Raw genomic sequence first — 12,369 nt, forward strand, 5'->3', positions numbered from 1 at the left:
TTGTGCATAGCCATTTCGCGATGTGATAGTGCACGGCCTCCACACGCTCCGCAGCTTATAATTGCGTGAACATCATGCAATCGCCCAAAACCCCTTCCCACCGGATCAGCTTCGCTTCCAGTTTCAACACTGATAACAAAGACTACCGGCCCCCTGAGATGGGTAACCTGGTGTCACGACAGCTCGAACCAGCTGCGACCCAACGGTTTGGGTTAATGGACGAGTTTCTCGGCCTCGAGGAGCCAACATGCTCCAAGTGCGCAAAGATTGTCGCGTACATCGAGGTCATCCAGAGCAAAGGCGTGGTCACTTCAACTGACTACCCTGCCTTCGAGCTACACCGCAATTTCAAGGAGCTGGAAGCGGAATCTCTGGGCTGCGTATGCTGCCGACTACTCCGGCAGGCACTGCTTCTTAACCAAATCACCATTGCCGGCGTTGCAAACCTACGGAAATGTCAAGATCCAATTCTGATCGAATTGCGGAGTGGCAAGCAACTAGCTCTTCGAATTTGCATTCCGAACATAAAGGACAGTACCGCGACATTATCATGCGCAACGACACGCCCTCCACCGTGTCGACAGCTCGCTGTGAACGCACTCGACAAGAGCGTCTGTCAAACAGCAAGAGGATGGCTGAAAGAGTGCCTCGGTCCTAAATGGGAGCAGCCGAGCCTAGTACAATCGAATGCAAGTCATCGACAATGCGCGCAGCGTTTAACATCTCGCAACCCTACAAGGTTACTTCACATACTGCCTAGCCCGAACACCGAGCCGCTGGAGCAAATAGAGGTACAGCTCGAACAAGGCCTAGAAAGCAGAGTGAACTACGTTGCCCTTAGCTACTCGTGGGGCCAAAACACGAAAACCAGCAAAATTATCCAATCCGGTAAAACAACGAAACGGAATTATCAATCACGCCAAAGGCCATTTCCCTGCGCTGAATTCCCGGCCACGATCCGAGACGCCATCGCCTTCACGAGCCGTATCGGCGTGGAATACATTTGGATCGATTCCGTATGTATCATTCAAAAGGTCGATGGCGACCAGGGCGATGGCAGCAAGGACTTGGAAAGAGAAATGCCGAAGATGCACGAGGTGTATGGCAACGCGCTCTTCACCCTAGCCGTGTGTTCTAACGACAACGCTAAGTCCCGTATGCTCGCATTGCGGTCCGCCTGGCAATACCGGAGGGAAACGTGCAAACTGAGCAACCAGTACCTCACGGTAATCGATCCGTCTCTGGACAATATCCGGGCCTCGTCACCGCTATCGAAGCGCGGCTGGACGTTGCAGGAGGAACGCTTGTCGCCGCGTGTCCTGTACTGGACGGGACAAGGCATGTACTGGAGTTGCATACAGATGCAGCGGAGCGAGGTGGAAGCGGAACAGAAATCCGCCACCGTATTGGAGCAAGGTGAATCCACATACACGGGCAACTACAAACATCCGCAAAACTTCCTCTGGACCTGCTGGTCAGTGCCGTCTGGCGATGCGCTGCATAGAGCCTGGCTAGATGTCGTTAAGTCATATTGCCGACGGCAGCTGGGTGAAGAGTCCGATCGGTACCCTGCGATTTCAGGCCTGGCAGCACGGTACCAGTACGCGCAGGCCGGCGACGAATACCTAGCCGGGCTGTGGCGGAAGCATTTTGCTGAGGATCTGGCGTGGTGCGTCGTGGCTGGTCAAGCCAAGGACGAGGGACTAAGCCTGCGTAGCAAAGCGCCATTGCCCTCGTGGTCGTGGGTTTCTCTTCCATTCGGGACGAACATCTTGAATAACCTTGATCGGCCGCTGATCCCCGCTGAGGATGGAGATGGAGTTGATAAGTTCAAACTAATCCGGATACTAGGCTCGCAATCTTCCGAACGCGAGCAGTCATCAAACCCGCAATACCAGGACCTCAACGAAGCCAACCAGCGTGTCTTAGTAGGTAGCAAGGTTGAGAGGGTCAGAGTTCGTGGTCTCCTTCGCCCATTCCTCAGGAACGACTCTAAGTTCCGACCATGGTCGAAGGTGGCACTCAATCAAAGCCGACGACAATCACAAACACTGCCCCGATTTACATTCTCTTCCGCTCCTGAACAACCAGTCCACTCAATAGATCCGAAGAGCGGCTATGTGATGGCGTACGAAAGTGGCAAGAAGGAAACAGTCGGGCAGCTAGACTATCGAACTGACGCGGATCGGTTTGCGAGCGGGAAGCTGGATATGATGTGTTTAGCGTTAGGCAGCGCGCAATGCGACTCGATGATGTTGTTGGCTAGGAGTCAGCAGGATGATGGGAGCGATAGTAGTAGGATCGCGCAGGATGAGTATCGCCGGGTAGGTATATCATATGGGTTTCGGAAAGACTTCTTTGATAATACAAGGGCTGTAGAGGTGACACTTGTGTAGATAGTTTAACGGAAAAGCGTCTGCGATCGCGAAGTCTCTGTACGCTACTACGACATCTATTGGAGTCTTACTAATATTGACGCCATACCGATCTAAAGTAGAGGGTTACTCTCGAGGCCTATTCAATTTTTGCTATTCTCTAAGTATAAAGGCAATATAACGCAGATTACGAACGATTCCGACCTCCTTAGGAGTTGAAGTGGTACGTCCGTAGACACTTTCCGCTCTATTCGAGGCTAAAGTTTGCTAATAATGAGCTTCTCGTATGATCTAGCATGTGTTGAACTTCTCTATTCTACCATTCTTTCTTTCAGCTAGAAATAGGGGCACAGGTTTGCAGCATCTCAGCAGTAATAATCTGCTCGACCAGGGCAGAGAATCCTCCACTAGAAAGGAGCCTGAGCTTCCAAGGCTTACAAAACTATATGGGGCCCAAATTCGTTGACCCGGGACAGAATTGAGGCCCCTCGCTAAAACTTGACAATTTCTGGTGGGTAAGTTACATCTGAGACTGCGCCGAAGCTGAGCCGGGCCTGAGCCGAACTCAGCCACAGCGGCGAAGGGTCACGTGAGCAGCGGGGGTTGGGCAGCGTGCACATTAGAGTGGTATAACGTTGTATCATTAAACATATAACAGACTACTTTATTACCCAATGAGAGAATATCGCAGTCGACCAAAACTATCATGACTCTGGACTGATTAATGATGCTCTAAACTATAGATGTCGTTGAATGCTATGAGCGATGCGTTAAAAGTCATGTGACTCAGTGAATTTCAGTCAGTGAATTTCAAATGGATAATCTAATGGTAGTAAATGTACCACCACCCTTACTATCCCCAGCTCCTATACATTGCTTTATCGGCATCAGACAAGGCGTCCCACTTTGTCTTAAGATGCTTGTAATTTTTCCCTTCGCCACGTTGATCAGTCAGCCTGGTTTCACACAAGCGTTTCTTCTTGAATATGAGGTACTTACCTTTATACCAAGCGGCGCTCTTCGTATCCTCGACTTGACCACCTCTAAATCCCCCCAACCACCACAGGAACCCTGCTCTCTCGGCGGCGGGAATTGCTTTTTGATTTCGAGAGAAAACCCCGAGTTCATGGACGTTGGTCGGTTCTGCAGCTTTTGCCCAACCAGGTGGGGGCCCTGGCAGGGGGGCTTCTGAGGGGTCTTCCTGGAGATCTTCTTGAGGGTCTTCTCGGGGGTCTTCCTGGGGGTCATCTTGGGGGTCTCCCAGGGGATCTTCTGGGGGTGCCACAACGGCCCCTCCCGCGACAGCCGCAGAATCCACTCCATCCGGCGGCCTCCTCCTCTTCCCCTGCGGGCCCTGCGCACCCACCCCGAAGGCATCATCTTGTAACCTCACCTTCAGATGCTCCATCAAGAGCTCCGGGCCCGCAACCTCAGGATCCCCAAATATCCCCTTCGCTTTAACTAACTCCCTCCGCACATTTCTCCTCAGCTGATTGATATCCGGTCGGTCTTCTTGCTGCGCCTCAACACACTTCTGCACCAGGCGCTCCAAATTCGTTGAGTACATCGCGCCATAGTTTTTCAGATGGTCGTCTACTATTCCATCCGCATACGGACTCTCGAGCTCTGGCTCCTCGAAGTCCATTATTTTTACTCGAATGTCTTTTAGGTGTCTGTAAGCGTAGCTGCTGCTTCGCATCAGCTGCCACATGACGAGCCCGACGGCCCAGATGTCGGTTTTATCCTTGAAAACGAGGGCATCTTGCTCGGGTTTCGATAGTCTCGCAACGTCCGCTTGGGAGTACATTTGCTCCTATGTTGCCGTTAGAATTGATTAGATATCAGTTGTCACGCCGTGGACTGTAAAGAAGGGCATCTCACAGGGGCTTTCCATCCCGGTGTTCCTTGTCTGCGCTCGAATTCCAAACCGTCCGTCATTTCGAGCGCAGTGCCGAAGTCGCCCAACATTGGGGTGAGGTAGCCCATGTATGGCGGGTTTGGGTCACCGAGGAAGATATCTCCAGGTTTGATGTCGCGGTGGACGATTCTGTTCCAGCCTGGCTGCGGTGCTTGTGGTATGAATTCGCCGTTGGCGTCAAATTGTGACGAGTTTCCGATTTGGAGCACGTAGAGGGCTTCCGCGAGCGCGTCGAATATGACCCACAGATATATCTCTGGTATCTGTCTGATGACCAAGTAAGCATTATAGCCTAATGTAACAAGCATAAAGCGACATACTTTTTATTCCTTCGTGCTATTCCTTCGATTTGCCATATATCTCCACCCGGGGCGTAATCCATGTATAGCAGGAACACATTCTCGTGGTCTGAATCACCCCAGCTCCGCAAGCCGATAATGTGCTTACAGCCAACGTCAGACAGCTTCTCATGCAATCTTGCCTCATGTAGGAGATATTCTCTCGACTTAGCGCCACCCTCGCCACGGGAATGCTCGCTCCGTTTAACTACCACCCGCTATTACCGGAGGCCGTTAGAAAAAGCACACGTCGGGGTCCATAAGGGGGTGTGAACTCACGTCAATTATGTTGTAGTCGGTGTCGACGTTGACGTAGAGATATATCGTCCGATGAGGAGGCCACGTCTTATTCCTATCGTGATCCCCGAAGCTGGGATCCAGTACGCGGGCATACACCCATTCCCCGGAGGCCATAACATCGTTGATGTGTTGTTGTTCGCTCGCGGTCGGAGAAGGTGGCTCGACGTTCGGGTTCGCGATCAAGTCGGTCTTTTCTTGGTCGTTCAGATTGGCCCATTTTTGGAGTGCATCTATCTGCCCTCGTGGTGCTGCGAGAACGTTGGAACTAGCGATCAACGACGTGGAGTTTTAAGACTTACTCCCCCAGTACGCGTAGGTCCGGATCTTTCCATAATGTTCCTCGAACCTTGCCCTGTCCTCCCGATCTAGCGCTAGTAGCAGCTCTTGTGATTCCGCCTGTGTTCCTGACATGGCGGATCCAACTTCCGAGTCGCACGCGGTACACGAAATACTATCTCTTAGTCCAGCTGAGTCTCAGGAAAAAGAGGACAGGAAGGTAAACTGACATTAACGTGTTGCCAATGACTGCACAAAGAGATTGAGAGGATACATGGTCGGAGCCCACAAAGACGACATCTCTCAAACTACGTTGTCCTTGTCTTCCGCAAACGGCTGGTTACCTTAAAAGCTATACACATGACCGCACGTATCGTCGTAAGTTTCTGCCTCTATATTTCCATGCTGTGGGCTTCGCAAATCCTTACCAAAAGACTCCCTACTTTCATACTTTCAGCTTCGTGTTCACTCACCAAAACGACCGACGAGCGCAAGACTGAAAAGCCTTCCTCCTTCTCCAAATGCATATCTTCCTCCTCAACGCATACCCTTCCCATTGCCCTTTCGCTTTCCCCATTAGTAGACCGGAGACCTCCATGACATCCAACCCTCTCTACTATTCTTCCACACTTTCGCCCTGCCTCCCAACCCCCCCCGTAGATCCTAGGTAAGTACGCAGCACCTCGAAGTCATAGCCTTATCATTGCCCTTCGCTTCCTCCAACTCCCAATGCTAGCATTAGTAGAACCGAGAACGCCGTGACAGCCAGCCCCTCGATACTACTCCTTCTCTCTGCCTCTCTTCTTCCCTCCTCCCGTAAATCCATACTTGCACAAGCACTTTCACGCCTCTCCCACTACCCCCTCCACTCACAACCTCTCACTCATCAAACCACCCCACCCCTCCCCTCACAGCGAACACAAAAGTCTCCAATCATCAAAAAGAACCAACACAAGCATCAAATTAACCAACTACTTCTCCCCCCCCTCCTCCTCCCCCTCCCCCACCCTCCCCTGCTCCTTCCTCGCCTTCTCCCTCCTCTTCCTCTCCTCCTTCCGCTCCTTCTTCCCCACCTTGACCCCCTTCGCCTTCAACCCCTTCTCCTTCCTCAGCTTCTTCAACGCCTCCTCTGTCAACCCCTGCCTAAACATCTGCTCCACCACCATCTTCTTCCTGCTCCTCCGATCCCCGACCGTAATCGTGATGCCCGCACTGATATTACAGCAAATCGAGCACGTCAAAATCACCGCTGTGAGCGCCTTGGGCCGGTCCTTATAATAGATCCCCCACGTGGTCCCGCCCAGCGCCATCTGGAAGCACGAGTGGCAGTCCAGCAGCACGACGATGGTAATCAGCAGGCGCAGCGAGAACGCGCGATGCGTAAACGTCTCGTGGGGTTTGTAGAACGTGTGGCTCTTGGCGAACTTGCCCTGGTGGTACTCGAGCTTGCGCTGCTGCTCCTCGGTGAGCACGATGCCCTCCGGGTCCTCGTCGGACTTGTCGATGACGGACTGGTTCTCGATGTCGCGGTTGCTGTCGGGCAGCGTGGGCAGTTCGTTGTGGTCGCGCAGCTCGGGCAGGGCGCGCTGCTTGCGCAGTTTCCAGGTGAGGTGCGCGTAGCGCGCGATGAAGATCATGTGGTACGTGTCGACGGCGCGGAAGGGCGCGAAGCCGATGCCGACGACGCAGAAGAGGGCTGTGAGGATTTGGTCGCAGATTTCGATGAAGTAGGCTTGCCGGTCGCCGACGGAGATCCAGCCTGGGACGGGTATTAGGACTTGTAGATTTTGGAGGGGATTGGTGGTTAGGGGGCAACGTACCGATGATGAAGAGGACCCAGGCGGCGCCCCAGAAGGTAAGTAAAAATGCGTATAATGTGACGAAGAATCCAACAGCTGATGCAATGTTAGCAATGTTCCATTAGTATTCCTTGGAGTACTTACGCTTTTGAACATATTTTCCAAACCCACGCATCCCTCTCTTGAAAGCAGCTCGTCGCGAGTGTAATAGATGTCTGACGTGGTCGTTCAATTCCGCTTTATCCTCCGCACTCCATCCCTCTAGCGACGCGCCATGTGGCAGGACAGCGTAGTTGTGCCCTTCTTCCAGACTAGTCAACACAGAAGAGATGGTTGCCGAGCTTTCATATCGATTTAAGTACGGCCGTTGTGGATCCTTCTCCTCGTCATAGGCCTGGTCCTGGCTCGCGATGCCCTCGATTCCTTGGAGGAAGTTGTGTGGTGGCTCTCCGTGGGCAACGCCAATGTCTTCATCCGTGGAAGAGTCGGAATCGGTGGAATGCCTGGAGAGGTCGTATGTAGGTTGTCTGCGGTAGAAACTACCGAGGTTAGGGATGAAGAGGGAGTTTTGTACGTTGTTTAGGGTCGTGAGGGTTGCCACTTCGGGATCTGATAAAGGAGTTTCGATTAGCATTTAGTACCGTATGGAGGCGGCAAAGTATCTTACCAATAACATCGAGCATGTCAATAATATTTGAATCATACTCCTGATGGTCCTGGCCAGACGCTGCAAGCATATTGGTGCCGGAAGGTAGCCTGTGCAGTATATTTCTAGCCGAAGTGCTCGCTCTTCGCCGCGAACCTGACGGAGCGATGGGTGGAACCGAGAGATTTTCGGAATTGCTTGGATGTGCAGATCCATCTTCCTGGACGGGTGAGAGGTAGTTCGATTGCGCTGTCATCTGCCTCCTAATGGCAAGGTCGTCGGCCAGGGCGGAGAGCTGCGGCCGTTGAGGCTCGGAGCTGCTCCGCCGGCGATTCGAGGGCCCATCGTTCGTGTCGTGCTGCTGAGTTTGAGGTACATTCGCAGACGATCGCACTGGTTGCTGATATAAAGAGTTCGAGGACGCAAGTCTGCGTAGACGGAATCCCGAACCCGCCCGCGAAACCGTGGGACGTTGCGGAGTCGAGGACAAGGATGGCTGCAGTGGCGCTGGTCTCCTGGGGACGATGGAAGTGAATGTGGGGCCTGTGGTGGTGGTGGTGGTGGTGGTGCTCAGCCCATTGCTGGAGGTGGTGGTATTTCTAGGTCCTGAGGTCGTGGTGACTGTGTTCGAGGATCGGGGGTCTGAAGAAGTAGTCGTCGTGGTTGTTGTGGTCGTTGATGAGGGCGGATGGACAGAGATTGAAGGAGCATGATCGCGTCGCGAAGGCTCGTCTTGGCTGCTGGGACGGCGGTCTGCCATCTGGATGAGGCGCTTTTCGAATGGTGATGGTGGAGGATGGCGATCTTATCGAGAGGGCATCTAATCCGTCGTCTCAGACGCAAAAGCTTGTGCAGCGCCTGGACTTGCTTACCACAGCCACTAAGGCCGGCACATCCGCACGCCCCCGTCTTGTGATATGACGTATTGGGCGATGATTCGACGAGTTCAAGCTTGCATATGCACGATGGTCCGGGGTTGAGTTTGAATCAGCAGAGGTCCGAGGGAGAGACCGTAGGGCACGTTGGGAGAGTATGGTGGTAGGTCGTTTGGACAATGGAAACACCACGGCGGCATCGTTTCAAAGCAAATCGGATCGCTGCACCACCCCTTCCGGGCGTGGGAAGCGCCAAGGCTGCCATAATCGAGATGCCGTGAATTGGCGCTTCCGGCTTCCCGTCGGTGGATGCATGCCACTCGCCAGGGTCCAGCTTTCTTTATTTCTTCACTTCTTCACTTCTTCATTTCTTCATTTCTTCATTTCTTCATTTCTTCATTTCTTCATTTCTTCATTTCTTCATTTCTTCATTTCTTCATTCTTCAGTTCTTCAATACTTCTAATATTTTCCAGCGCCATGGAAATCTCTTCGCCCATAGAATTTCTGTGTTGATACATGTCGATCTAAATCTTGCCGCTCTTAAAGGCCCGAATGCAGTGCTCAGATTGTGCAACATGTTAGCTGCATTAGACAGCTTTTGGGTGCCAAACAATGTTTAGGTGCCCCCGCTGTGAGTCAGCTTTTTCTCTTAGCGCGCAATCGAGCGCGGAAGTTTAGCATCAATGACTGATCCCGCTGACTTGTAATCATTTCCGAGTTCGGATCGTGATCCAATATACTATACAAAAGTCAACGATGACTGCTATACATGAGCCTCGTTGAAAACGCTACTCCCCCTGAGCGCCAAATGAATCAAGACCACTCTATCCAACACCTTAGAAAGGAGATCCGAAAACGCCGTCGCTTGCCCCACAATCAATTCCCGCGATGTAGTAACAGGACTAAGTCAAATGCCCTTCTCTGAATGAGTGCGGTCTTATACCAGTTACCCCATAGGCGAGATCCTCTGCCCAAGCAAATGTCCAAGAGGATGTTGTCTTTCTATTTGAAAGAGAAATGTTAGCTCAATAAAGAAGTGACTAGGAGAGCAGCATTTAATCATAATGTCGGTGCTCGCTTCAAACCCATGCAATATCGGACATATAGCGCATCCTTGAAATGCTCGTGTCTGATTCCCGGCGGGCGCGCTGTCTCAAACTCCCGAAGGGCCGCAGGAAGACTGTAGCCTAAGCGCTCGACGAGGTAGCAGACAAGAAAAAAGCCGGTGCGGTTGAAGCCGTAGTGACAGTGTACTCCAATCAAACCTTGCTTTCCTGAGGCAAAGACTGAATCTCCTGGAGGGGATGCTGAAAGCGATATGGCCTTTGCTTCGGTGGGTAGTGTTGTTGGAGTAGCCTGAGAAGTACCAGAGACTGCGGCCGTAGAGAGTGGAGCTGACGAAGATGTAGCCTGTGCGTCAGCAGCCGCAGATTCTGCCCCGGCCGCTCCAGGCTCAGAGCGAAGCTGGTCGATGAGTGCAATGAAGGCATTGACCTCGTCCACAGTGGGTGGAAGTTTAGACACGGTGGGAAATTTGCGGTACATGATGCCCCCAGCTTCGAGACCTGCCGGATCATACACTGGGCTCTCGTGGCTGATGTCGACTACCACTGCAATCTTTGTTTTCCACTCATCGACAAAAACCTTTGGGCAATGCTGCTCATCGACTTCACGCAGGGTCTTCATGGCACGGAAGACGCCCCCGATCGGTTCCGAGACGGGCTTCACTGCCTGCCATTTAGCTAGATTCTTTACATCCCACTTTCCTTCGGTAGTCAAATACTGCAACTGCCATCCGAGCGATAGACGGGCATCCACGTGGGTTGACAGGAAGGTCCCGATGAGGCCAGCAAGAGTACGTGAAGTAGTAGGCGCATACAACAAAGCGTGCGACGCAGGGTGGGGAAGGACGGTCGTCTTGAGTACAAGCTTACGAGGAAGAGGCTCTGGGATATGGGTTCTCGATATCGGACTAATAGTACTTGATGAATCAAAGCCCGTGTCACATTCTCCTGTGGATGACAATGTCGAAGAAGTCGTCAAGTCGGGTAAATCCGAAGAATCCACCCCAGAGTCTTGCTTGGTCTCGCGGCGGGGCGGAGGCTTGGCCGCGGAGTCGATGGGCGCGGCAGAATCCGGCACTACTTGAGCCTTAGATGCAGGAGATCGGCCGCTATCAGAAACGTCTTTGCCAAGGAAAGAGGCGATATCTTTCAATTCACTAGCAGGAGTGACAAGGTCGGCTTCACCGGCTGCTAGAAAGACGGGTATTTGAAGCCCGGACCAGGTTTCCTTTCCGGGTAAGCCCCCTTGAGCGGCTCCAGAAGAGTAATCCGGAAGCATGCCTCGCGCCATGCGTCGCCAAACCGGGGTCTTGCTTTGCATATTGAAGCGCAATTGTAGCTTTTTGGCCTCCTCTTCTGCGCCTGGGCCGACGAATCTAGCAACACTTTTGCTCTCGGTACCACCTCGGCGATCCCACCATCGCATAGCGTCAAAAATGGGATTGGGGATAGCAAGGAGCAACTTGAGTCTTTTGGCTTGGTCTTGGGTTGGAGGGGTAGCTTTCGGGCACACTGCCACAAGCCCCACTACGTGTCGCGATATCGCATCAGCATATGGCGACGATGACGAAGCAAGAAGCGCAGCTAAAGAGCAACCCATGCTGTGGCCGATAAGAACAACGCCTTGATCATGTCCTTTGTCGCGATAGGATTCAATGACCACAGCGAGAAGACGGACTAGAGCATCGGTCGTATATGCCTCCCAGGTGGCCGGGGTGAATTGGGAGACGCCACAGCCGGGAAGGTCAATGCTCAGACATGGCGCAAGGTTAATGAAGCTCACGAGCAGAGGATGGAACTGGGCCACGGATCCGCCAAGGCCATGGATGAAAACCAGCAATGGCACTGGCCGCGGCGTCTGAGGAAGCTTGTCGCCTTGGGAGTGGGGCCGGTAGAAAGTGCGGATTGCCGGATAGGTAAAATTGGTGGTTGGCACCGTGTACGACCTTATGGTGGAGTGTTTCTTAAGCAGGCCGGGATCGGTACTGGCGGCATCTGCCATGTGTCAGCGGCAGAACTAGAAGCCCTAAAAATGCAGCGTGAGGGCGAGGGGAAGCGGGAAGTTATGCAAGATGCAGGCGGGAGGGGTGCAGCTCTGAGGTCGTGATAAGGTCACATATTGTGGCAGGGTGCATGTCGATCCCGAGGAAAAGAGGCCTACCAGCTCCAATTGAGTCGGACACGTCGCTGAGGGAGCCGCTGGAGGCCGGTCGCTTCTGGCGATGCCATAGCCAGAGGGCGGGAAGGAAGCCACAGAAGGCCGCAACTTTGACCATGCCCACGAGCGTCACGGGACGGAGGGAGTGAGCCGAGTTTGAGGAGAAGATAGAGCGGAGAGCTGAAGATATTGAGCTTCTTATAGGCGCGAGACAGGTCGCGAGAGCAGGATCGGTGAGCGATGGGAAGGCCTCTGCCCGGCCGGGCGCCAGCAGCAGGAGGAGCAGGGCGTGCGGCAGTGTCAGCAGTGCATGGCCGTGCGAATAGTCGTCCATGGCGAGGGCCGTGGGAGGAGCTGGAATATATGATTTGGACGGGCGGAGAAGCAGCACAGGCGGTGGTGAGCAGAAGCACCTGCTGGCGGGCTGGGCCAATGGGTAGCAGGCGTCGTGAATCGTGCCCTCGGGTTTGGCAGTGGATCGTTGGTGCCTGACTGCCTCGGGGCGATCCGCAGTTGCAGGCCCTGGCGCGCCCGATGGAGACGACTCAGCGGGACGGAGGCAGCGGGGGCGTGGTAGAGGCACCGCAGCCTCATCTCTGGTGTTGACGGCTACTGGCGG

General features: G+C 53.4%; 4 protein-coding genes across 4 annotated transcripts; 1 reads left to right on the forward strand and 3 right to left on the reverse strand.

Annotated features, from left to right (window-relative positions):
* Positions 1 to 74: 74 nt before the first annotated feature.
* On the forward strand, positions 75 to 2,812 carry BDZ99DRAFT_543416 (HET-domain-containing protein; the record flags this gene model as incomplete). The annotated part of the gene is made up of 1 exon (XM_033726788.1): positions 75 to 2,812. The coding sequence occupies one exon, from the start codon at positions 75 to 77 to the stop codon at positions 2,394 to 2,396; it is 2,322 nt and encodes a 773-aa protein (XP_033583659.1). The 3' UTR covers positions 2,397 to 2,812.
* On the reverse strand, positions 2,813 to 5,388 carry BDZ99DRAFT_141974 (kinase-like protein). Its single transcript, XM_033712694.1, has 6 exons — positions 5,231 to 5,388; positions 4,911 to 5,179; positions 4,614 to 4,849; positions 4,257 to 4,560; positions 3,375 to 4,188; positions 2,813 to 3,308 (listed from the first exon to the last, which is right to left on the reverse strand). Exons 1-6 carry the CDS (start codon positions 5,340 to 5,342, stop codon positions 3,229 to 3,231), a joined length of 1,815 nt encoding a protein of 604 aa, XP_033583660.1. The 5' UTR covers positions 5,343 to 5,388; the 3' UTR covers positions 2,813 to 3,228.
* A 790-nt stretch (positions 5,389 to 6,178) lies between these two features.
* BDZ99DRAFT_434170 (uncharacterized protein) lies at positions 6,179 to 8,453 on the reverse strand (the record flags this gene model as incomplete). The annotated part of the gene is made up of 4 exons (XM_033717430.1): positions 7,674 to 8,453; positions 7,151 to 7,615; positions 7,028 to 7,102; positions 6,179 to 6,966 (listed from the first exon to the last, which is right to left on the reverse strand). The coding sequence occupies exons 1-4, from the start codon at positions 8,410 to 8,412 to the stop codon at positions 6,179 to 6,181; spliced, it is 2,067 nt and encodes a 688-aa protein (XP_033583661.1). The 5' UTR covers positions 8,413 to 8,453.
* Positions 8,454 to 9,520: 1,067 nt separating this feature from the next.
* BDZ99DRAFT_142025 (alpha/beta-hydrolase) lies at positions 9,521 to 12,237 on the reverse strand. The gene is made up of 2 exons (XM_033712695.1): positions 11,754 to 12,237; positions 9,521 to 11,587 (listed from the first exon to the last, which is right to left on the reverse strand). The coding sequence occupies exons 1-2, from the start codon at positions 12,082 to 12,084 to the stop codon at positions 9,588 to 9,590; spliced, it is 2,331 nt and encodes a 776-aa protein (XP_033583662.1). The 5' UTR covers positions 12,085 to 12,237; the 3' UTR covers positions 9,521 to 9,587.
* Positions 12,238 to 12,369: the final 132 nt, after the last annotated feature.

Source organism: Mytilinidion resinicola (genome assembly GCF_010093595.1).
Source record: "Mytilinidion resinicola strain CBS 304.34 unplaced genomic scaffold BDZ99scaffold_2, whole genome shotgun sequence".
NCBI classification, from domain to species: Eukaryota; Fungi; Ascomycota; class Dothideomycetes; order Mytilinidiales; family Mytilinidiaceae; genus Mytilinidion; species Mytilinidion resinicola.